Source organism: Pseudochaenichthys georgianus, unplaced genomic scaffold (assembly GCF_902827115.2).
Source record: "Pseudochaenichthys georgianus unplaced genomic scaffold, fPseGeo1.2 scaffold_1355_arrow_ctg1, whole genome shotgun sequence".
NCBI lineage: Eukaryota > Metazoa > Chordata > Actinopteri > Perciformes > Channichthyidae > Pseudochaenichthys > Pseudochaenichthys georgianus.
Genome location: NW_027262234.1, coordinates 10,001 through 36,821, shown reverse-complemented (window position 1 = coordinate 36,821; position 26,821 = coordinate 10,001). Strand labels below are relative to the sequence as shown.

The 26,821-nt window shown below is 44.8% G+C and overlaps 1 protein-coding gene across 1 annotated transcript in view; it reads right to left on the bottom strand.

Moving 5' to 3' along the window:
• Positions 1–453: 453 nt before the first annotated feature.
• Positions 454–26,821, bottom strand: part of LOC117440974 (cyclin-dependent kinase-like 5) — a gene marked incomplete at its 3' end in the record, with an annotated part of 34,158 nt that continues 7,790 nt past the window's right edge. Inside the window, exons 3-8 of the mRNA XM_034077174.1 lie at positions 13,618–13,663; positions 13,164–13,300; positions 12,934–13,054; positions 9,531–9,590; positions 998–1,088; positions 454–643 (exon numbers count right to left, since the gene is read on the bottom strand). Of these exons, the coding sequence (XP_033933065.1) occupies positions 454–643; positions 998–1,088; positions 9,531–9,590; positions 12,934–13,054; positions 13,164–13,300; positions 13,618–13,663 (645 nt within the window). The remainder of the gene's footprint in view (positions 644–997; positions 1,089–9,530; positions 9,591–12,933; positions 13,055–13,163; positions 13,301–13,617; positions 13,664–26,821) is intronic.

Below are 26,821 nucleotides of genomic sequence, written 5' to 3'. Positions count from 1 at the left end.
AGGGGGAGGCAGAGAGACAGAAAGCAGAAAGAAGTCCAGAGAGGACAAATAATGTTTCTAGAATGGATTTAAGTTACGATTCAGCGTCTCATCTTTTCCCTGTTTTTAATAAACTGAATATCTTTTATTCACATTCCTGATGTTTCTCTCCGTCAGTGTTTGTCAGATCCTTGTTTATCGTTCATGGGGGGTTCTGTTTGGCCCTGCTCAGCCTGGATCACCTGAGGATACAGTACTGTTCCGTGTGTGTGTCCCTACCATTCCTTTGTTTGACAGTTTTAAGAAGACACGACTGAGTGAAGAGTCTCTGGGTCCTGAGCCGGCTGCTGCGATGGAAACACTTTACAGTCCAACATTAATCAGTGATTACAGAAGGTACGTTATAAACTATACCTTTCTCGGGACAGAGCAGGGAACAGGGGGGGGGGGGTGAGGTAGAAAAGGTGGGTTTACCCGCAGGCCGTGGAAGCGAGGATTGTTGTAGAAGAGCTTCATCTGCTCCGGGGGGAGGGGTCCCAGCACCTTCTGGATGGTGAACAGCTGATCGATCTCGCTTTCCCCCGGAAACAGAGGCTGCCCGTCGCTCAGCTCCCCCAAGATGCAGCCCACCGACCACATGTCCACCGCCTTCCCGTACGGAGCCCTGCAGCAGGGGGGTGAGGGGTTATAGAGGCCCAGTGAGGGGTTATAGAGGCCCAGTGAGGGGTTATAGAGGCCCAGTGAGGGGTTATAGAGGCCCAGTGAGGGGTTATAGAGGCCCAGTGAGGGGTTATAAAGGCCCAGTGAGGGATTATAAAGGCCCAGTGAGGGGTTATAGAGACCCAGTGAGGGGTTATAGAGGCCCTGCAGCACACAGTGAGGGGTTATAAAGGCCCAGTGAGGGGTTATAAAGGCCCAGTGAGGGGTTATAGAGACCCAGTGAGGGGTTATAGAGACCCTGCAGCACACAGTGAGGGGTTATAGAGACCCTGGGGTTATAAAAAGCGTATCGTCGTACCCCAGCAGCAGCTCTGGGGATCGGTACCAGCGCGTCGCCACATACTCCGTGTAGTTGGCATCGGTTCCCTCGGAGAGATTTCGAGCGAAGCCTGCAAGAGAAGAAGTCGTGCAGTTTAATGAGGAGCTTCATTCAAATGCTGTTTTATAACCTGGACCTGAAACTGGTCCATCTCTGAGTGCAGATAGAAGACATGGTCAGCCCTGCTAGTAACATGTGTGTACAGTAACATGAATGTACAGTAACATGTCTCTGCAGTAACATGAATGTACAGTAACATGTATGTACAGTAACATGTATGTACAGTAACATGTCTCTGCAGTAACATGAATGTACAGTAACATGTATGTACAGTAACATGAATGTACAGTAACATGTGTGTACAGTAACATGAATGTACAGTAACATGTGTGTACAGTAACATGAATGTACAGTAACATGTGTGTACAGTAACATGAATGTACAGTAACATGTATGTACAGTAACATGTATGTACAGTAACATGTGTGTACAGTAACATGTGTGTACAGTAACATGTGTGTACAGTAACATGTGTGTACAGTAACATGTGTGTACAGTAACATGAATGTACAGTAACATGTGTGTACAGTAACATGTATGTACAGTAACATGTGTGTACAGTAACATGTGTGTACAGTAACATGAATGTACAGTAACATGTATGTACAGTAACATGTCTCTGCAGTCACATGTGTTAAGGTGAGTGAAGCAGGCAGTACCCAAATGCAGAATACACAGAAAAAAATACCTTTATTTAAAGGTTTTAAGGAACAAACAAAACACTACCTCGTGAACACAGTCAACGACAAACAATGAACCAACTATGACAGACAGAAAAACGATAGTTACGGCTGTAACTACGGTTCTATGAGTCCCGGATGACCGCCAGAGGCGGTGCTTTAGCACTGGATATGTCCATCGCGCGCATGCGCAGCTCGAGTACCAATAACAACAAAGTCACCTGTGACCCACGTGACACCGGCTATATCAGCCGGTATTGTCAGAGGATCTGTTCCCCGAATCTTCTCGCGAGCACACAAGAATTCTGAGTGACAGGGAACTCTGGCGGTCATCCGGGACTCATAGAACCGTAGTTACAGCCGTAACTATCGTTCTATTTCGTCCCTTCTGACCGCCAGAGGCGGTGCTTTAGCACTGGATGACCTATACCAACAATGTCATGAAGAATCCAAGCCCTTGTTCACCACTGGAAGCAGCGGAGCTCGGCAAAAGGACCACGCCCAAAGAATGGGGAGTGGCGACATTGACCTGATGACAACTGGAGAATGTGCCAGAAGACGCCCACGACGCCGCGGCGCAGATGGTCTCCAGGGGCACCCCTCTCAGGGCAGCCCAATATGTTGAGATGCTCCTTGTAGAGTGGCATCTCAGCCTGGTGGCAGGGGGCGGCCACTGGCCCTGTAAGCCTGTGAGATGGTATCGACAACCCAGTGGGGAAGCCACTGGTTAGAGGGCCTAACCTCCTTTAGTGCCGCCAGGGCAAACTCAAGAGTTGCTCCTCCTGCCGTATACAGGCAGTAGCCTTGATATACGCCCTTTGGGCACCCCCAGGGCACAGCAACTTCGATGTGCCGTACTCCTGAATGTCAAAGCGTGCCAGCTGGGCAGGCTGATTGAAGTGAGTTTGTGGAAGGACCCCGGGCGGGAATGCCACATTTGCCCAAAGGGCAACGCCTGAGAGTCTCACCTCGGGCATGTATTGTTTATGGAGAGGACATGCAACTCCCCGACTCACTTCCCTGAGGCTATGGCAAGCAGAAATGCTGCCTTTGTGGGCAGCCACCTAAGCCCCACCTGGGCCAGGGGCTCGAAGGGAGGAGGTGATAGGGCATCCGGCAGCAAGGGCAGGTCCCAAGCCGGAGCCCTCGGGGTGCAAGGGGGACGCTGCCGTAAAGCCCCTCTCATAAAGAGGGACACCGACCTGTGGCACCCCGCCGTGGCGCCGTCGACCCGAACATGTTGGGCAGAATCGCAGCCACATAAATTCAGAGTGGAGTGAGAACGTCCACTATCTAGAAGGGACTGTTGTCTAAGCAACAATGTACATGCTGTCCCCAAGGAACACGCACATTCTTGCCCCCCAGTTGGGGTAGAAAGTGCGTGAGTGCAAGCTGCACGGCCCGAAGCTCTAGCACGTTGACCCGGCGCGCACTCTGCTGGGCAGACCACTGACCCTGAACGGTCCTGCCCTGCCGCACTGCACCCCACCCTGAGAGACATGCACCTATGGTGATGGTCTCCTGGCGGGATGGGATGGCGCCCATGGGCACGCCTACCAGAGATAGGCCCTGCCCCTCCAGCGTGACGGAGAGTGGAGCAATGCTGCGACACCCTGACTTCACTGTGCCTGTGCCACTTGGCGTCCAGTGAAGGCTGTTCAGCCACATCTGCATGGGGCACAACGACAGCGGGCCTAAGGGCCCAGCGGCCGAGGCAGCTGCCAGTCTGCCCAAGGGCCGGAGGCACTGAATATAAGGCACCCTCTTGCCCGGCCCACGTGGAAGTAGGCATCCCTCGGTTGGGAACCACTCCACCTGTGCGTATGCAGTAGTCAGCATATAGAGTGACAGCACCTTCAGGAATCTGTTGATTCCTCTGAGGTCCAAGATCGGGCGAAATCCGCCGACTTTCTTGCTCACGAGAAAGTATGCCGAGTAGAACCCCCTGGCTAAGCAGAGGGTCTTACTGGGTTGATTGCGTCCTTGGACAAAAGGACGGACAACTCTTGGCCCAGAGGTAGGGCCCCTGCCGGATCGCTGACGACTGTCAATTAGACCCAGCCGAAGGCTAGGGGCCGGAGCTGCGGTCCGTACCCCTGGGTTAAGGTGAAAACCACCCAAGGGACGGAAGTACAGACTGCCCAGAAACTGAGCTGCTGCTGGGAAAGCAGCCGCCGACCACCCCCGGGATTTCAGAGCCCAGCCCCCCGGACCCTGGAGCCTCTTGGGGGGGGTCCGGTAAGGCTCTGGGGCACGAGGCCGCCTGGAAGGCGGGCGACATGGGGCACGAAAGTCATTGGGAGGCGGTTGAGTGGGCCGCTAAGACCTCTGCAGACCACCCCTATTTCTAGTCCTTCTATTGGGGGGGGAGCACACAAAGCCATCGCTCCCTCAAGTCGCCGGGAACGGCCGAATTGATCTGGAGGAGTACGTGACAAGGAGAGGTGTCTGTTGGCTGCTGACAGACGTTCCACCTCAGTGATTCGAGCCACTCTGAGCACCCGAGGCATGCAGCTACAGCTCATGCAGGCGTTTACCGTGAGAACCTCCCTCAGATGCTCGAATTTCGTCCCCACTGACCGCCAGAAGCGGCCGAGGCAGGAGGGGCAGCGGTCGTGGCCGTCCTCGGGCTCAAGAGAAACCCTACAGGCGCTACATGAATGAACCATTCTGTAGGTAGCCAGATGCAGCGTAGCCGGGAGCGGGTGCGGGAACACAGCCTTCACCGGCTACCTGCTGAACGGGAAGAGTAGAGCGGTGCTACTACTCGCCGAACAGAAAAAAGGGATGTAGCTACATCCGCATTACCGGTAGAGGGAGTGGGAGCGAGAGCACTGCCTTCACCTAGCTGGGTAAAATAAAGAAGCTAACAGTATACGCAAGACGTTAGCCGAGCGGCTGCTGCTAACGATCAAGCGAGATCAAGTCAAATAACACATGTTTAAGACCAGATAACTAGCTTCTAAAGAATAGAATAGCACAGAGCCGTAGTTACAGCAGTAGCCATGGCCAGGGCTCACACGGCATCTACCCGTAGTTACAGTAGTAACTATGGCCAGTACTTACACGGCTTAGAACCGTAGTTACAGTCGTAACTCTGGCCAGTACTTGCACGGCTTGGATACTTACACAGCATAGAGCCGTAGTTACAGTAGTAACTCTGGCCAGTACTTACATGGTTTAGAACCGTAGTTACAGTAGTAACTATGGCCAGTACTTACACGGCATAGAGCCGTAGTTACGGTATTGCCTATGGCCAGTACGTGCACGGCTTGGAACCGTAGTTACAGTAGTAACTATGGCCAGTACTTACACGGCTTAGAACCGTAGTTACAGTCGTAACTCTGGCCAGTACTTGCACGGCTTGGATACTTACACAGCATAGAGCCGTAGTTACAGTAGTAACTCTGGCCAGTACTTACATGGTTTAGAACCGTAGTTACAGTAGTAACTATGGCCAGTACTTACACGGCATAGAGCCGTAGTTACGGTATTGCCTATGGCCAGTACGTGCACGGCTTGGAACCGTAGTTACAGTAGTAACTATGGCCAGTACTTACACGGCTTAGAACCGTAGTTACAGTCGTAACTCTGGCCAGTACTTGCACGGCTTGGATACTTACACAGCATAGAGCCGTAGTAACTCTGGCCAGTACTTACATGGTTTAGAACCGTAGTTACAGTAGTAACTATGGCCAGTACTTACACGGCATAGAGCCGTAGTTACGGTATTGCCTATGGCCAGTACGTGCACGGCTTGGAACCGTAGTTACAGTAGTAACTATGGCCAGTACTTACGGCTTAACCCCGTAGTTACAGTATTAACTATGGCCAGTACTTACACAGCTCTGAACCGTAGTTACAGTAGTAATTATGGCCAGTACTGACGGCTTAGAACCTTAGTTACAATAGTAACTGTGGCCGGTGCCTAAAAGTGTCAGCCAACGGCTGCCCACTAGACAATATAATATTGGGAGGATTTCATCCTCCTTAATGGCCATACATGCAGAGCACACGGCACACAGTGAAGATTGTTCTCTGCATATCGTCCTAGTGCTAGGAGTCTAGTACTAGGAGCAGTAAATACCACGATATAGCGCTACTGCAACCATACCATGCGTTTACCGGGAGCAGCAGCGAGAGCACTGCCCTCACCGGCTGAGTTAAATAATGAAGCTTAACCGTACATGCAAGGTGTTAGCCAAGCGGCTGCTGCTAACAATCAAGCAACCAAGTCAGAACACAATGTTAAGACCAGATAATTAGCTTCTAAGAAAGAGAACAGCCCGCATAGAACCGTGTCTGGTTACAGTAGTAACCGCACATGCCGAGCACACAGCACCCACCGTGAAGATGTTCTCTGCATATCATCCTAGTGCTAGGAGTCTAGTACTAGGAGCAGTAATACAACGATCTAGCGCTACTGCAATCAAACCCTATGCTACAGGGAGCGGGAGCACTGCCCTGAGTTAATAGTTAAGCTCAACAGCAAGGTGTTAGCCAAGCGGCTGCTGCTAACAATCAATCGACCAAGTCAGAACACAAATGACCAGATAATAGCTTCTAGAAAATAGAAAGTACTTACCTTACTTTCTGCATCTAAACGAAAAACGGGTTTAAAGTATGACACTCTTGGCTTTCCATACTAAATCGAATGAGGGACGCAGCCAAAGCTGGGACTCAAATGCTAATGATAGCTCGGGCACAACGCCACAAGCAGAACTTTCAAAAGAGCATAAGGGCAACTTTATGGGAGAGGAAGCGGGAACACTGTCGTCACCAGAAAGTCTAAGCCACAAATAATAAGACGGTAATCAGGACAACTTGGCTGGGAGCGGGTGTGGAAACACAGCCATCACCAGCAACAAGCTGACACAAACCTGTCTGTCGAGGCTCTGCACAGCCGGCGCAGCTCCTGGAGGACGCGTCTAACGACCCGTAGCCCCGACTGTCAGTCGCGAAGCTTCACGCGGCCAGCTGTTTGTAGAGAAATCCCTCAGATCAAACGTTCAAACCTGAACGCTGTAGGCTACGAAAACGTAGCCACGGTACCCTCGCGCAGCGAGAAGATGAAAGGAACAGATCCTCTGACAATACCGGCTGATATAGCCGGTGTCACGTGGGTCACAGGTGACTTTGTTGTTATTGGTACTCGAGCTGCGCATGCGCGCGATGGACATATCCAGTGCTAAAGCACCGCCTCTGGCGGTCAGTAGGGACGAAATAGAACCAGAACTTAAATACACACAAGACTAATCACACAAACAAGACACAGGTGAGGAGGGAGGAGAACACACAGGGGCACCAGGTGAACACAATCGGGTAATCAGGCAGGAGGGAACACAGACAGAAAGCGACAGGCAAGACAGGGGGTGAAGACTTTTCAAAATAAAACATGAAACCAAGGACAGAAAAAGACGAGACAAAACACAACACAGACAGATCGTGACAAACATGTATGTATAGTAACATGCGTGTACAGTAACATGTGTCTGCAGTGACATGTATGTACAGTAACATGCATGTACAGTAACATGTATGTATAGTAACATTTATGTACAGTAACATGTTTCTGCAGTAACATGTATGTACAGTAACATGTGTCTGCAGTAACATGTATGTACAGTAACATGTATGTACAGTTACATGTATGTACAGTAACATGTATGTACAGTAACATGTATGTACAGTAACATTTATGTATAGTAACATGTATGTATAGTAACATGTAAGCAAAGTAACATGTGTCTGCAGTAACATGTATGTATAGTCACATGTATGTACAGTAACATGTGTCTGCAGTAACATGTATGTACAGTAACATGTATGTATAGTAACATGTATGTACAGTAACATGTGTCTGTAGTAGCATGTATGTACAGTAACATGTATGTACAGTAATAGGTATGTATAGTAACATGTATGTACAGTAACATGTGTCTGCAGTAACATGTATGTACAGTTACATGTATGTACAGTAACATGTATGTACAGTAACATGTATGTACAGTAACATTTATGTATAGTAACATGTATGTATAGTAACATGTAAGCAAAGTAACATGTGTCTGCAGTAACATGTATGTATAGTCACATGTATGTACAGTAACATGTGTCTGCAGTAACATGTATGTACAGTAACATGTATGTACAGTAAAATGTATGTATAGTCACATGTATGTATAGTAATATGTAAGCAAAGTAACATGTGTCTGCAGTAACATGTATGTACAGTAACATGTATGTATAGTAACATGTATGTACAGTAACATGTTTCTGCAGTAACATGTATGTACAGTAACATGTGTCTGCAGTAACATGTATGTACAGTAACATGTATGTATAGTAACATGTATGTACAGTAACATGTGTCTGCAGTAACATGTATGTATAGTAACATGTATGTACAGTAACATGTGTCTGCAGTAACATGTATGTACAGTAACATGTATGTATAGTAACATGTATGTACAGTAACATGTGTCTGTAGTAGCATGTATGTAAAGTAACATGTATGTACAGTAATAGGTATGTATAGTAACATGTATGTACAGTAACATGTGTCTGCAGTAACATGTATGTACAGTTACATGTATGTACAGTAACATGTATGTACAGTAACATGTATGTACAGTAACATTTATGTATAGTAACATGTATGTATAGTAACATGTAAGCAAAGTAACATCTGTCTGCAGTAACATGTATGTATAGTCACATGTATGTACAGTAACATGTGTCTGCAGTAACATGTATGTACAGTAACATGTATGTACAGTAAAATGTATGTATAGTCACATGTATGTATAGTAATATGTAAGCAAAGTAACATGTGTCTGCAGTAACATGTATGTACAGTAACATGTATGTACAGTAACATGTATGTATAGTAACATGTGGCTGCAGTAACATGTATGTACAGTAACATGTATGTACAGTAACATGTATGTACAGTAACATGTTTCTGCAGTAACATGTATGGTAACATGTATGTACAGTAACATGTATGTACAGTAACATGTTTCTGCAGTAACATGTATGTACAGTAACATGTATGTATAGTAACATGTATGTACAGTAACATGTGTCTGCAGTAACATGTATGTACAGTAACATGTATGTACAGTAACATGTGTCTGCAGTAACATGTATGTACAGTAACATGTGTCTGCAGTAACATGTATGTACAGTAACATGTATGTACAGTAACATGTGTCTGCAGGGTTTTGACTCGCTGACACACAGCGCACGCCTCCTTCACGCTGTGCCATGTTTTCCACCCCCCCGCTCTGTTGATGCAGCAGCAGATGGAGCAGACACAGGATTAGCGTCTTGTTTCCCGACACGGCTCAACAACTGAGAAGAGGGAAGAGCTGAGAGGAAGGAAACCATTTCTACCAGATCCCCCCCTTCTTTATCATATCACCGTTTCTGTCTTTGTGTGGATCAATGGATGGGATAAAGGACACACGGCTTCAGATCATGCGCTGCCCTCCGGAGGCCTGCAGACCAAAATATCTCCGCTGACAATACTGTGGTGTGTGTGTGTGTGTGTGTGTGTGTGTGTGTGTGTGTGTGTGTGTGTGTGTGTGTGTGTGTGTGTGTGTGTGTGTGTGTGTGTGTGTGTGTGTGTGTGTGTGTGTGTGTGTGTGTGTGTGTGTGTGTGTGTGTGTGTGTGTGTGTGTGTGTGTGTGTGTGTGTGTGTGTGTGTGTGTGTGTGTGTGTGTGTGTGTGTGTGTGTGTGTGTGTGTGTGTGTGTGTGAGGTTCTCACCAAAGTCGCACAGCTTCAGGACGTCATCAGAGCTGATGAGGAGATTCTCTGGCTTTATGTCTGAGGAGGAAGAGTACATGATATATGTCTATGTTTTTCTGTGCGTAAACACGTGAACACAGCAGAGTCAGAACTTATTTCTCTGAGAGCAAACACAGATTGTAATCATGATGAATTCATGAAGTGGTCTCTGTGTCATATGTGTGCCGGGTGTTTCCTGCAGGCCTTTTGGAGATCGCTGAGTTGCTCTGAGCCAAACGCTCACACCGCCATCTGCTTCCTGCTCGCTGAATCAGCCTCAAAAAGAGCATCTGAACCTTCAGCTGACCCACAGCTCAGCATACCCATCGTACCTGAACACATCTCAGCATACCCATCGTACCTGAACACATCTCACCATACCTGATCACATCTCACTGTACCCATCGTACCTGAACACATCTCACCGTACCCATCATACCTGAACACATCTTACCGTACCCATCGTACCTGAACACTTCTCAGCGTACCTGAACACATCTCAGCGTACCCATCGTACCTGAACACATCTCAGCATACCCATCGTACCTGAACACATCTCACCGTACCCATCGTACCTGAACACTTCTCAGCGTACCTGAACACATCTCACCGTACCCATCGTACCTGAACACATCTCAGCATACCCATCGTACCTGAACACATCTCAGCATACCCATCGTACCTGAACACATCTTACCGTACCCATCGTACCTGAACACTTCTCAGCGTACCTGAACACATCTCAGCGTACCCATCGTACCTGAACACATCTCACCGTACCCATCAAACCTGAACACATCTCACCGTACCCATCAAACCTGAATACATTGCACCGTACCCATCGTACCTGAACACATCTCACTGTACCCATCAAACCTGAACACATCTCACCGTACCCATCGTACCTGAACACATCTCACCGTACCCATCAAACCTGAATACATTGCACCGTACCCATCGTACCTGAACACATCTCACCGTACCCATCAAACCTGAACACATCTCACCGTACCCATCGTACCTGAACACATCTCACCGTACCCATCCAACCTGAACACATTTCACCGTACCTGAACACATCTCACCGTACCTGAACACATCTCAGCGTACCCATCGTACCTGAACACATCTTACCGTACCTGAACACATCTCACCGTACCCATCAAACCTGAACACATCTCACCGTACCCATCGTACCCGAACACATCTCACCGTACCCATCGTACCTGAACACATCTCACCATACCCATCGTACCTGAACACATCTCACCGTACCCATCGTACCTGAACACATCTCACCGTACCCATCCAACCTGAACACATTTCACCGTACCCATCGTACCTGAACACTTCTCAGCGTACCTGAACACATCTCAGCGTACCCATCGTACCTGAACACATCTCACCGTACCTGAACACATCTCACCGTACCCATCAAACCTGAACACATCTCACCGTACCCATCGTACCCGAACACATCTCACCGTACCCATCGTACCTGAACACATCTCACCGTACCCATCGTACCTGAACACATCTCACCGTACCTGAACACATCTCAGCGTACCCATCGTACCTGAACACATCTTACCGTACCCATCGTACCTGAACACATCTCAGCATACCCATCGTACCTGAACACATCTCAGCATACCCATCGTACCTGAACACATCTCAGCGTACCCATCGTACCTGAACACATCTCAGCGTACCCATCGTACCTGAACACATCTCACCGTACCCGAACACATCTCACCGTACCTAAACACATCTCACCGTACCCATCAAACCTGAATACATTGCACCGTACCCATCGTAACTGAACACATCTCACGTACCCATCCAATCTGAACACATCTCACGTACCCATCGTACCTGAACACATCTCACCGTACCTGAACACATCTCAGCGTACCCATCGTACCTGAACACATCTCACCGTACCCATCGTACCCGAACACATCTCACCGTACCCATCAAACCTGAATACATTGCACCGTACCCATCGTAACTGAACACATCTCACCGTACCCATCGTACCTGAACACATCTCACCGTACCCATCCAACCTGAACACATTTCACCGTACCCATCGTACCTGAACACATCTCACCGTACCCATCGTACCTGAACACATCTCACCGTACCCATCGTACCTGAACACATCTCACGTACCCATCGTACCTGAACACATCTTACCGTACCCATCGTACCTGAACACATCTCACCGTACCCATCGTACCTGAACACATCTCACGTACCCATCGTACCTGAACACATCTCACGTACCCATCGTACCTGAACACATCTTACCGTACCCATCGTACCTGAACACATCTCACGTACCCATCGTACCTGAACACATCTTACCGTACCCATCGTACCTGAACACATCTCACCGTACCCATCGTACCTGAACACATCTCACCGTACCCATCGTACCTGAACACATCTCACCGTACCCATCGTACCTGAACACATCTCACCGTACCCATCGTCCGTACCCATCGTACCTGAACACATCTCACCGTACCCATCGTACCTGAACACATCTCACCGTACCCATCGTACCTGAACACATCTTACCGTACCCATCGTCCGTACCCATCGTACCTGAACACATCTCACCGTACCCATCGTACCTGAACACATCTCACCGTACCCATCGCCCGTACCCATCGTACCTGAACACCTCTCACCGTACCCATCGAACCTGAACACAGCTCACCGTACCCATCGAACCTGAACACAGCTCACCGTACCCATCGAACCTGAACACCTCTCACCGTACCCATCGAACCTGAACACAGCTCACCGTACCCATCGAACCTGAACACAGCTCACCGTACCCATCGAACCTGAACACAGCTCACCGTACCCATCGAACCTGAACACAGCTCACCGTACCCATCGAACCTGAACACATCTCACCGTACCCATCGAACCTGAACACAGCTCACCGTACCCATCGTACCTGAACACATCTCACCGTACCCATCGAACCTGAACACAGCTCACCGTACCCATCGTACCTGAACACATCTCACCGTACCCATCGTACCTGAACACATCTCACCATACCCATCGTACCTGAACACATCTCAGCATACCCATCGTACCTGAACACATCTCAGCATACCCATCGTACCTGAACACATCTCACCGTACCCATCTCACCGTACCCATCAAACCTGAACACATCTCACCGTACCCATCGTCCTTGAACACATCTCACCGCTTTGAGGTCCTGCACACGGAGTCAAAGCTGATCGGGGCATTATTAGTTGACGTTATTATGTGTAATAAGACGCAGCTAGCCTAATCCGAACAATGTATTCATGTAGTGGGCAACATCAAATAAAGTAACAATAGGTGGAGTTACCCCTGTGGACGATGTCGTGTTTGTGGCACCAGTGGATGGCGCGGATCAGCTGGAAGATGTAGCTGCGAACTTTGTCGGTCGGAACGCCGTTCGGTAATTCTTCCAGCAGCTCCAGCATGTTCTGACCAGGAAATATAAAGATATAGAACACATCAGGAGGAAGAACAGGGGGTACACCTGGTGCCTTATATAATGAACAATAATGTTGATGAAGAAGATGAAGGACTAACCTTCTCCACGTACTCGAACACCAGGTAGAGTTTTCCGCGGCGGCGGAACGCCTCCTTCAGCTCCACGATGTTCTCCTGCTTCAGGGTCCGGAGCATCTTCAGCTCCCGCAGCGTGGTCTCCTTAACCTCCTCATTCTCTGCACACACACACACACACACACACACACACACACACACACACACACACACACACACACACACACACACACACACACACACACACACACACACACACACACACACACACACACACACACACACACACACACACCCACACACACACACACACACACACACACACACACACACACACACACACACACACACACACACACACACACACACACACACACACACACACACACACACACACACACACACACACACACACACACACATTAATACTGGTGTAGAAGGGTTTATGAGGCTGTTTTCTCTGCAGCTCTGCCCTCACCTTCACTGTCCTTGAATTTCTTGATGGCCACGATCTCATTGGTGTCCTGAACACAGAGCAGAGATCATGAGGTACGATCAGACGGAACTGTATTTATCCCGTGGGGAGACTCGGGCGTTTATAGCAGCATCAGGGTCAGAGTTAAAAACAGGATTCACACAAGGTAAAGATAAAGTCAAATACAAAATGGTGTTCAGACTGAGAGCAGGAATCAGGCTTTGAATATGAAGCTCAAACCCGCACTCGTCTCTCTGACTCTATCGTGACTCTTCATGTCTGCATGAAGTGCAGACATGAAGACCTTTTGGACGTCGGCACGTTGAGAGATTCAATTCAACTGAGACGTGTTGCAGTCTCTCTTTAGCCCCGTTTCTCCTCGTTCCCCTGGTGTCCTACTTCCTGCTTCCTGCTGGCGGGTCTCTTTATAGCTCACAGCTCTGCTCCAGTTATGTTGCCTTTCGTAAAGAGGCGGTTAATAAAACACGACTCTACTCTTCATCAGAAACCTCTAGGCGGCTGCTGCTTTACAAAAATATTAAAAGTTGCATTTTATATTATTTTATATCTAATCTTTATTAATGAGGATATAATCAATAATAAGAAATAGAAGTGATAAGATTTATAACTTTCTTATAATGCAGTGTTTAAAACCAAGAAAAGAACCTGAAGATATTAGAATATCAGAAATATAAGATATATCATCATCATCATCATCATCATCATCGTCATCATCATCATCATCATCATCATCATCATCGACTCCTCTCAAGGTGACCCACTTCCTGAAACCCCCCCCCCCCCCTCACTGACAGACCTGACTCTGGTGTCCCAGTTTGTGCAGAAATAACTGCTCCCTCATGGGGGGAGGACTCTTTAAAGTAGAGACACTACATACTGATATACACCTGAGCATCAGCAGGAGAGGACTCTTTAAAGTAGAGACACTACATACTGATATACACCTGAACATCAGCAGGAGAGGACTCTTTAAAGTAGAGACACTACATACTGATATACACCTGAACATCAGCAGGAGAGGACTCTTTAAAGTAGAGACACTACATACTACATACTGATATACACCTGAACATCAGCAGGAGAGGACTCTTTAAAGTATAGACACTACATACTGAAATACACCTGAACATCAGCAGGAGAGGACTCTTTAAAGTAGAGACACTACACACTGATATACACCTACACATCAGCAGGAGAGGACTCTTTAAAGTAGAGACACTACATACTGATATACACCTGAACTTCAGCAGGAGAGGACTCTTTAAAGTAGAGACACTACATACTGATATACACCTGAACATCAGCAGGAGAGGACTCTTTAAAGTAGAGACACTACATACTGATATACACCTGAACATCAGCAGGAGAGGACTCTTTAAAGTAGATACTCTACATACTGATATACACCTGAACATCAGCAGGAGAGGACTCTTTAAAGTAGAGACACTACATACTGATATACACCTGAACATCAGCAGGAGAGGACTCTTTAAAGTAGAGACACTACATACTGATATACACCTGAACATCAGCAGGAGAGGACTCTTTAAAGTAGAGACACGACACACTGATATACACCTACACATCAGCAGGAGAGGACTCTTTAAAGTAGAGACACTACATACTGATATACACCTGAACATCAGCAGGAGAGGACTCTTTAAAGTAGAGACACTACATACTGATATACACCTGAACATCAGCAGGAGAGGACTCTTTAAAGTAGAGACACTACATACTGATATACACCTGAACATCAGCAGGAGAGGACTCTTTAAAGTAGAGACACTACATACTGATATACACCTGAACATCAGCAGGAGAGGACTCTTTAAAGTAGAGACACTACATACTGATATACACCTGAACATCAGCAGGAGAGGACTCTTTAAAGTAGAGACACTACATACTGATATACACCTGAACATCAGCAGGAGAGGACTCTTTAAAGTAGAGACACTACATACTGATATACACCTGAACATCAGCAGGAGAGGACTCTTTAAAGTAGAGACACTACATACTGATATACACCTGAACATCAGCAGGAGAGGACTCTTTAAAGTAGAGACACTACATACTGATATACACCTGAACATCAGCAGGAGAGGACTCTTTAAAGTAGAGACACTACATACTGATATACACCTGAACATCAGCAGGAGAGGACTCTTTAAAGTAGAGACACTACATACTGATATACACCTGAACATCAGCAGGAGAGGACTCTTTAAAGTAGAGACACTACATACTGATATACACCTGAACATCAGCAGGAGAGGACTCTTTAAAGTAGAGACACTACATACTGATATACACCTGAACCTCAGCAGGAGAGGACTCTTTAAAGTAGAGACACTACATACTGATATACACCTGAACATCAGCAGGAGAGGACTCTTTAAAGTAGAGACACTACATACTGATATACACCTGAACATCAGCAGGAGAGGACTCTTTAAAGTAGAGACACTACATACTGATATACACCTGAACATCAGCAGGAGAGGACTCTTTAAAGTAGAGACACTACATACTGATATACACCTGAACATCAGCAGGAGAGGACTCTTTAAAGTAGAGACACTACATACTGATATACACCTGAACATCAGCAGGAGAGGACTCTTTAAAGTAGAGACACTACATACTGATATACACCTGAACATCAGCAGGAGAGGACTCTTTAAAGTAGAGACACTACATACTGATATACACCTGAACATCAGCAGGAGAGGACTCTTTAAAGTAGAGACACTACATACTGATATACACCTGAACATCAGCAGGAGAGGACTCTTTAAAGTAGAGACACTACATACTACATACCGATATACACCTGAACATCAGCAGGAGAGGACTCTTTAAAGTAGAGACACTACATACTGATATACACCTGAACATCATCAGGAGAGGACTCTTTAAAGTAGAGACACTACATACTGATATACACCTGAACATCAGCAGGAGAGGACTCTTTAAAGTAGAGACACTACATACTGATATACACCTGAACATCAGCAGGAGAGGACTCTTTAAAGTAGAGACACTACATACTGATATACACCTGAACATCAGCAGGAGAGGACTCTTTAAAGTAGAGACACTACATACTGATATACACCTGAACATCAGCAGGAGAGGACTCTTTAAAGTAGAGACACTACATACTGATATACACCTGAACATCAGCAGGAGAGGACTCTTTAAAGTAGAGACACTACATACTGATATACACCTGAACATCAGCAGGAGAGGACTCTTTAAAGTAGAGACACTACATACTGATATACACCTGAACATCAGCAGGAGAGGACTCTTTAAAGTAGAGACACTACATACTGATATACACCTGAACATCAGCAGGAGAGGACTCTTTAAAGTAGAGACACTACATACTGATATACACCTGAACATCAGCAGGAGAGGACTCTTTAAAGTAGAGACACTACATACTGATATACACCTGAACATCAGCAGGAGAGGACTCTTTAAAGTAGAGACACTACATACTGATATACACCTGAACATCAGCAGGAGAGGACTCTTTAAAGTAGAGACACTACATACTGATATACACCTGAACATCAGCAGGAGAGGACTCTTTAAAGTAGAGACACTACATACTGATATACACCTGAACATCAGCAGGAGAGGACTCTTTAAAGTAGAGACACTACATACTGATATACACCTGAACATCAGCAGGAGAGGACTCTTTAAAGTAGAGACACTACATACTGATATACACCTGAACATCAGCAGGAGAGGACTCTTTAAAGTAGAGACACTACATACTGATATACACCTGAACATCAGCAGGAGAGGACTCTTTAAAGTAGAGACACTACATACTGATATACACCTGAACATCAGCAGGAGAGGACTCTTTAAAGTAGAGACACTACATACTGATATACACCTGAACATCAGCAGGAGAGGACTCTTTAAAGTAGAGACACTACATACTGATATACACCTGAACTCAGCAGGAGAGGACTCTTTAAAGTAGAGACACTACATACTGATATACACCTGAACATCAGCAGGAGAGGACTCTTTAAAGTAGAGACACTACATACTGATATACACCTGAACATCAGCAGGAGAGGACTCTTTAAAGTAGAGACACTACATACTGATATACACCTGAACATCAGCAGGAGAGGACTCTTTAAAGTAGAGACACTACATACTGATATACACCTGAACATCAGCAGGAGAGGACTCTTTAAAGTAGAGACACTACATACTGATATACACCTGAACATCAGCAGGAGAGGACTCTTTAAAGTAGAGACACTACATACTGATATACACCTGAACATCAGCAGGAGAGGACTCTTTAAAGTAGAGACACTACATACTGATATACACCTGAACATCAGCAGGAGAGGACTCTTTAAAGTAGAGACACTACATACTGATATACACCTGAACATCAGCAGGAGAGGACTCTTTAAAGTAGAGACACTACATACTGATATACACCTGAACATCAGCAGGAGAGGACTCTTTAAAGTAGAGACACTACATACTGATATACACCTGAACATCAGCAGGAGAGGACTCTTTAAAGTAGAGACACTACATACTGATATACACCTGAACATCAGCAGGAGAGGACTCTTTAAAGTAGAGACACTACATACTGATATACACCTGAACATCAGCAGGAGAGGACTCTTTAAAGTAGAGACACTACATACTGATATACACCTGAACATCAGCAGGAGAGGACTCTTTAAAGTAGAGACACTACATACTGATATACACCTGAACATCAGCAGGAGAGGACTCTTTAAAGTAGAGACACTACATACTGATATACACCTGAACATCAGCAGGAGAGGACTCTTTAAAGTAGAGACACTACATACTGATATACACCTGAACATCAGCAGGAGAGGACTCTTTAAAGTAGAGACACTACATACTGATATACACCTGAACATCAGCAGGAGAGGACTCTTTAAAGTAGAGACACTACATACTGATATACACCTGAACATCAGCAGGAGAGGACTCTTTAAAGTAGAGACACTACATACTGATATACACCTGAACATCAGCAGGAGAGGACTCTTTAAAGTAGAGACACTACATACTGATATACACCTGAACATCAGCAGGAGAGGACTCTTTAAAGTAGAGACACTACATACTGATATACACCTGAACATCAGCAGGAGAGGACTCTTTAAAGTAGAGACACTACATACTGATATACACCTGAACATCAGCAGGAGAGGACTCTTTAAAGTAGAGACACTACATACTGATATACACCTGAACATCAGCAGGAGAGGACTCTTTAAAGTAGAGACACTACATACTGATATACACCTGAACATCAGCAGGAGAGGACTCTTTAAAGTAGAGACACTACATACTGATATACACCTGAACATCAGCAGGAGAGGACTCTTTAAAGTAGAGACACTACATACTGATATACACCTGAACATCAGCAGGAGAGGACTCTTTAAAGTAGAGACACTACATACTGATATACACCTGAACATCAGCAGGAGAGGACTCTTTAAAGTAGAGACACTACATACTGATATACACCTGAACATCAGCAGGAGAGGACTCTTTAAAGTAGAGACACTACATACTGATATACACCTGAACATCAGCAGGAGAGGACTCTTTAAAGTAGAGACACTACATACTGATATACACCTGAACATCAGCAGGAGAGGACTCTTTAAAGTAGAGACACTACATACTGATATACACCTGAACATCAGCAGGAGAGGACTCTTTAAAGTAGAGACACTACATACTGATATACACCTGAACATCAGCAGGAGAGGACTCTTTAAAGTAGAGACACTACATACTGATATACACCTGAACATCAGCAGGAGAGGACTCTTTAAAGTAGAGACACTACATACTGATATACACCTGAACATCAGCAGGAGAGGACTCTTTAAAGTAGAGACACTACATACTGATATACACCTGAACATCAGCAGGAGAGGACTCTTTAAAGTAGAGACACTACATACTGATATACACCTGAACATCAGCAGGAGAGGACTCTTTAAAGTAGAGACACTACATACTGATATACACCTGAACATCAGCAGGAGAGGACTCTTTAAAGTAGAGACACTACATACTGATATACACCTGAACATCAGCAGGAGAGGACTCTTTAAAGTAGAGACACTACATACTGATATACACCTGAACATCAGCAGGAGAGGACTCTTTAAAGTAGAGACACTACATACTGATATACACCTGAACATCAGCAGGAGAGGACTCTTTAAAGTAGAGACACTACATACTGATATACACCTGAACATCAGCAGGAGAGGACTCTTTAAAGTAGAGACACTACATACTGATATACACCTGAACATCAGCAGGAGAGGACTCTTTAAAGTAGAGACACTACATACTGATATACACCTGAACATCAGCAGGAGAGGACTCTTTAAAGTAGAGACACTACATACTGATATACACCTGAACATCAGCAGGAGAGGACTCTTTAAAGTAGAGACACTACATACTGATATACACCTGAACATCAGCAGGAGAGGACTCTTTAAAGTAGAGACACTACATACTGATATACACCTGAACATCAGCAGGAGAGGACTCTTTAAAGTAGAGACACTACATACTGATATACACCTGAACATCAGCAGGAGAGGACTCTTTAAAGTAGAGACACTACATACTGATATACACCTGAACATCAGCAGGAGAGGACTCTTTAAAGTAGAGACACTACATACTGATATACACCTGAACATCAGCAGGAGAGGACTCTTTAAAGTAGAGACACTACATACTGATATACACCTGAACATCAGCAGGAGAGGACTCTTTAAAGTAGAGACACTACATACTGATATACACCTGAACATCAGCAGGAGAGGACTCTTTAAAGTAGAGACACTACATACTGATATACACCTGAACATCAGCAGGAGAGGACTCTTTAAAGTAGAGACACTACATACTGATATACACCTGAACATCAGCAGGAGAGGACTCTTTAAAGTAGAGACACTACATACTGATATACACCTGAACATCAGCAGGAGAGGACTCTTTAAAGTAGAGACACTACATACTGATATACACCTGAACATCAGCAGGAGAGGACTCTTTAAAGTAGAGACACTACATACTGATATACACCTGAACATCAGCAGGAGAGGACTCTTTAAAGTAGAGACACTACATACTGATATACACCTGAACATCAGCAGGAGAGGACTCTTTAAAGTAGAGACACTACATACTGATATACACCTGAACATCAGCAGGAGAGGACTCTTTAAAGTAGAGACACTACATACTGATATACACCTGAACATCAGCAGGAGAGGACTCTTTAAAGTAGAGACACTACATACTGATATACACCTGAACATCAGCAGGAGAGGACTCTTTAAAGTAGAGACACTACATACTGATATACACCTGAACATCAGCATGAGAGGACTCTTTAAAGTAGAGACACTACATACTGATATACACCTGAACATCAGCAGGAGAGGACTCTTTAAAGTAGAGACTCTACATACTGATATACACCTGAACATCAGCAGGAGAGGACTCTTTAAAGTAGAGACACTACATACTGATATACACCTGAACATCAGCAGGAGAGGACTCTTTAAAGTAGAGACACTACATACTGATATACACCTGAACATCAGCAGGAGAGGACTCTTTAAAGTAGAGACACTACATACTGATATACACCTGAACATCAGCAGGAGAGGACTCTTTAAAGTAGAGACACTACATACTGATATACACCTGAACATCAGCAGGAGAGGACTCTTTAAAGTAGAGACACTACATACTGATATACACCTGAACATCAGCAGGAGAGGACTCTTTAAAGTAGAGACACTACATACTGATATACACCTGAACATCAGCAGGAGAGGACTCTTTAAAGTAGAGACACTACATACTGATATACACCTGAACATCAGCAGGAGAGGACTCTTTAAAGTAGAGACACTACATACTGATATACACCTGAACATCAGCAGGAGAGGACTCTTTAAAGTAGAGACACTACATACTGATATACACCTGAACATCAGCAGGAGAGGACTCTTTAAAGTAGAGACACTACATACTGATATACACCTGAACATCAGCAGGAGAGGACTCTTTAAAGTAGAGACACTACATACTGATATACACCTGAACATCAGCAGGAGAGGACTCTTTAAAGTAGAGACACTACATACTGATATACACCTGAACATCAGCAGGAGAGGACTCTTTAAAGTAGAGACACTACATACTGATATACACCTGAACATCAGCAGGAGAGGACTCTTTAAAGTAGAGACACTACATACTGATATACACCTGAACATCAGCAGGAGAGGACTCTTTAAAGTAGAGACACTACATACTGATATACACCTGAACATCAGCAGGAGAGGACTCTTTAAAGTAGAGACACTACATACTGATATACACCTGAACATCAGCAGGAGAGGACTCTTTAAAGTAGAGACACTACATACTGATATACACCTGAACATCAGCAGGAGAGGACTCTTTAAAGTAGAGACACTACATACTGATATACACCTGAACATCAGCAGGAGAGGACTCTTTAAAGTAGAGACACTACATACTGATATACACCTGAACATCAGCAGGAGAGGACTCTTTAAAGTAGAGACACTACATACTGATATACACCTGAACATCAGCAGGAGAGGACTCTTTAAAGTAGAGACACTACATACTGATATACACCTGAACATCAGCAGGAGAGGACTCTTTAAAGTAGAGACACTACATACTGATATACACCTGAACATCAGCAGGAGAGGACTCTTTAAAGTAGAGACACTACATACTGATATACACCTGAACATCAGCAGGAGAGGACTCTTTAAAGTAGAGACACTACATACTGATATACACCTGAACATCAGCAGGAGAGGACTCTTTAAAGTAGAGACACTACATACTGATATACACCTGAACATCAGCAGGAGAGGACTCTTTAAAGTAGAGACACTACATACTGATATACACCTGAACATCAGCAGGAGAGGACTCTTTAAAGTAGAGACACTACATACTGATATACACCTGAACATCAGCAGGAGAGGACTCTTTAAAGTAGAGACACTACATACTGATATACACCTGAACATCAGCAGGAGAGGACTCTTTAAAGTAGAGACACTACATACTGATATACACCTGAACATCAGCAGGAGAGGACTCTTTAAAGTAGAGACACTACATACTGATATACACCTGAACATCAGCAGGAGAGGACTCTTTAAAGTAGAGACACTACATACTGATATACACCTGAACATCAGCAGGAGAGGACTCTTTAAAGTAGAGACACTACATACTGATATACACCTGAACATCAGCAGGAGAGGACTCTTTAAAGTAGAGACACTACATACTGATATACACCTGAACATCAGCAGGAGAGGACTCTTTAAAGTAGAGACACTACATACTGATATACACCTGAACATCAGCAGGAGAGGACTCTTTAAAGTAGAGACACTACATACTGATATACACCTGAACATCAGCAGGAGAGGACTCTTTAAAGTAGAGACACTACATACTGATATACACCTGAACATCAGCAGGAGAGGACTCTTTAAAGTAGAGACACTACATACTGATATACACCTGAACATCAGCAGGAGAGGACTCTTTAAAGTAGAGACACTACATACTGATATACACCTGAACATCAGCAGGAGAGGACTCTTTAAAGTAGAGACACTACATACTGATATACACCTGAACATCAGCAGGAGAGGACTCTTTAAAGTAGAGACACTACATACTGATATACACCTGAACATCAGCAGGAGAGGACTCTTTAAAGTAGAGACACTACATACTGATATACACCTGAACATCAGCAGGAGAGGACTCTTTAAAGTAGAGACACTACATACTGATATACACCTGAACATCAGCAGGAGAGGACTCTTTAAAGTAGAGACACTACATACTGATATACACCTGAACATCAGCAGGAGAGGACTCTTTAAAGTAGAGACACTACATACTGATATACACCTGAACATCAGCAGGAGAGGACTCTTTAAAGTAGAGACACTACATACTGATATACACCTGAACATCAGCAGGAGAGGACTCTTTAAAGTAGAGACACTACATACTGATATACACCTGAACATCAGCAGGAGAGGACTCTTTAAAGTAGAGACACTACATACTGATATACACCTGAACATCAGCAGGAGAGGACTCTTTAAAGTAGAGACACTACATACTGATATACACCTGAACATCAGCAGGAGAGGACTCTTTAAAGTAGAGACACTACATACTGATATACACCTGAACATCAGCAGGAGAGGACTCTTTAAAGTAGAGACACTACATACTGATATACACCTGAACATCAGCAGGAGAGGACTCTTTAAAGTAGATACACTACATACTGACATACACCTGAACACCTGGAGATCGTTGTTGTTAGCTTGTGGTGCTAGCGAGCTACGCTAACAGACAAAGTGGAGGAGAGCTCTCCTGCCAGACTGAGAGACTCGGTGAGCTAAAGAACTCTCAGAGTGTTTAGATAGTTAACTTTAGTCTAAGTTATCTCAGTGGGTCTCAAATGTTTTGGTCACCATTAATGTAAACAATTATTTCCGAGGCACACGTTTATATGATCATTATAGTTATACAAAAATAAGAGAATAAATGAAAAACAGCTATATGACAGTAAAAAAATAATAAAGTTTAAAAGGGTGATTTGTAAAATATCCTTAAAGAACTAGGAAATCTGTTAAGAGTTCTGTTTCATCTGGGTGTTGAGAGACGGATCCATAGATCTCTTCAAAGTGCTCTCAAAGTGCACCAGATTGATGCTTTAACTTAACCCTAACCCTCTTCCCGGGTTAACCCCCCCTCTCCGTCACAGAGGAACCATACTTCTGCTGTCGACTTCTTAATAAAACATGAACCAGAAAGCCTCTCAAAGTCTGACTGCTGCTTCCTGCCCGCTAACAGGGATGCTAACAGTTAGCTCCACAACACACACTCATTATGAAACACACACCTTAGTGTGTGTTACTGACACAGCATTCCCACCATCTGTTATGCTGCGCACAACATTCTTTATTATTCCGCCGGGTTATTTTGCACCTCTTCTTCTCCCGCATTGAACATCGCAGAAACTCTGTTCAAACATCAAAACGTTCAGCTCGGTCGGGAATCGATGGCTATTATTTTTCTCATTCATAACTTTCATAATTCCAGAGATACATCCCATAATGCATCACATTTTTAACATGGAAGTCAATGGAGAAACTCTTCAGACTTGAACAATCTTCATGCGACTTCAACTTCTAACTGTTCATTCATACTTTCACTCAGAAACCTCATTCCAACTTTAAAATGTTACGTATCTTTCTGATATTATTCGTGTAACACAACTTTTAAATCTGATTGTTACTTTTAGAGATATTAAACATTGTTCAGACGTTGGTACAGAGGCCTTCTTCAGATTTAGAGTGAGTGATGTCACAGCTAGAGTGGAGGACAGATTTAATTTTGCCTTCATATATTTTTTTAAACCTGCCATAATTCCCAAACCCTACATTCCTGAGACATAAGTCTTCATGACGAACGTAGGAAAACATCTCGTAGCTTGAAAGATTAAAAAAAACTAAGCAAAATAATTAAACAAAATGCCTCTTGAGGGCATTAAGTGACAACAACTTTCAACATGCCTCCATTAAACCCCATTGTAAGTTCAGCCTCATCTTTCCCCACCACAGCCACACACCTTTAGTTAAACTGCCAAAAAGGCCACATTATTAACCCGAAACTACACAAAAATTACACTTCAGATACTCAACTTCCTTGACATGCTTCATGCTTTGAAATTTCACCGATATCTGTTACGGTTCTTCAACAAAACGTTCATATGTAAGAGGTCTATCTCTCATTCAGAACAATGAAAATGCTCTCCTCTCACAGATTACTGCACATCACCATGGAAACCTTTGATCTCTGCACACCTCGTTAGCTCAAATATAAACACCTGTGTCATGGAACACGATGATGTCATCACTCCAGCTGACACGCTCAGAGCAGACTTCAGGTAACGGTTAAGTCTGCTTCACCATGACGTAGGCCCTCAACAGCTCTACGTCAATTATGGGGTGTCATCATATGCCGTGTCCATGGAAACGCATCCCTCGCCATAAGGCAAGGCAAGTTTATTTATATAGCACTTTTCAACACATTCAAAGTGCTTTACAAAAAATGAAAATGGCATTTAAAACCAGTCATTAAAAAGAAAAGCTAATAAAATAAACATAAAAAGAAAAAGTACATGGATAAAAGTTACAGTGCAGTCTAAGATATGAATAGTTCAATTAAAAGCAGCAACAAGAAAAGTCTTCTTGCTGGATTTGAAAGTAGTCAGAGTTGCAGCGGACCTGCAGGTTTCTGGGAGTTTGTTCCAGATGCTTGGAGCATAATAACTGAACGCTGCTTCTCCATGTTTAGTTCTGACTCTGGGGACAGGAAGCTGACCAGTCCCTGAAGACCTGAGAGATCTGTCTCTGGGGACAGGAAGCTGACCAGTCCCTGAAGACCTGAGAGATCTGTCTCTGGGGACAGGAAGCTGACCAGTCCCTGAAGACCTGAGAGATCTGACTCTGGGGACAGGAAGCTGACCAGTCCCTGAAGACCTGAGAGATCTGTCTCTGGGGACAGGAAGCTGACCAGTCCCTGAAGACCTGAGAGATCTGTCTCTGGGGACAGAAAGCTGACCAGTCCCTGAAGACCTGAGAGATCTGTCTCTGGGGACAGGAAGCTGACCAGTCCCTGAAGACCTGAGAGATCTGACTCTGGGGACAGGAAGCTGACCAGTCCCTGAAGACCTGAGAGATCTGACTCTGGGGACAGGAAGCTGACCAGTCCCTGAAGACCTGAGAGATCTGGATGCTTCATCATTTAGCAGGAGGTCAGAAATGTATTCTGGGCCTAAACCATTCAGTGCTTTATAAACCAGCAGCAGTATTTATAAATCTATTCTTTGACACACAGGAAGCCAGTGTGAAGACTTCAGAACTGGACTGATGTGATCCACTTTCTTAGTGTCAGTGAGGACTCGAGCAGCGGCGTTCTGAATCAGCTGCAGCTTCCT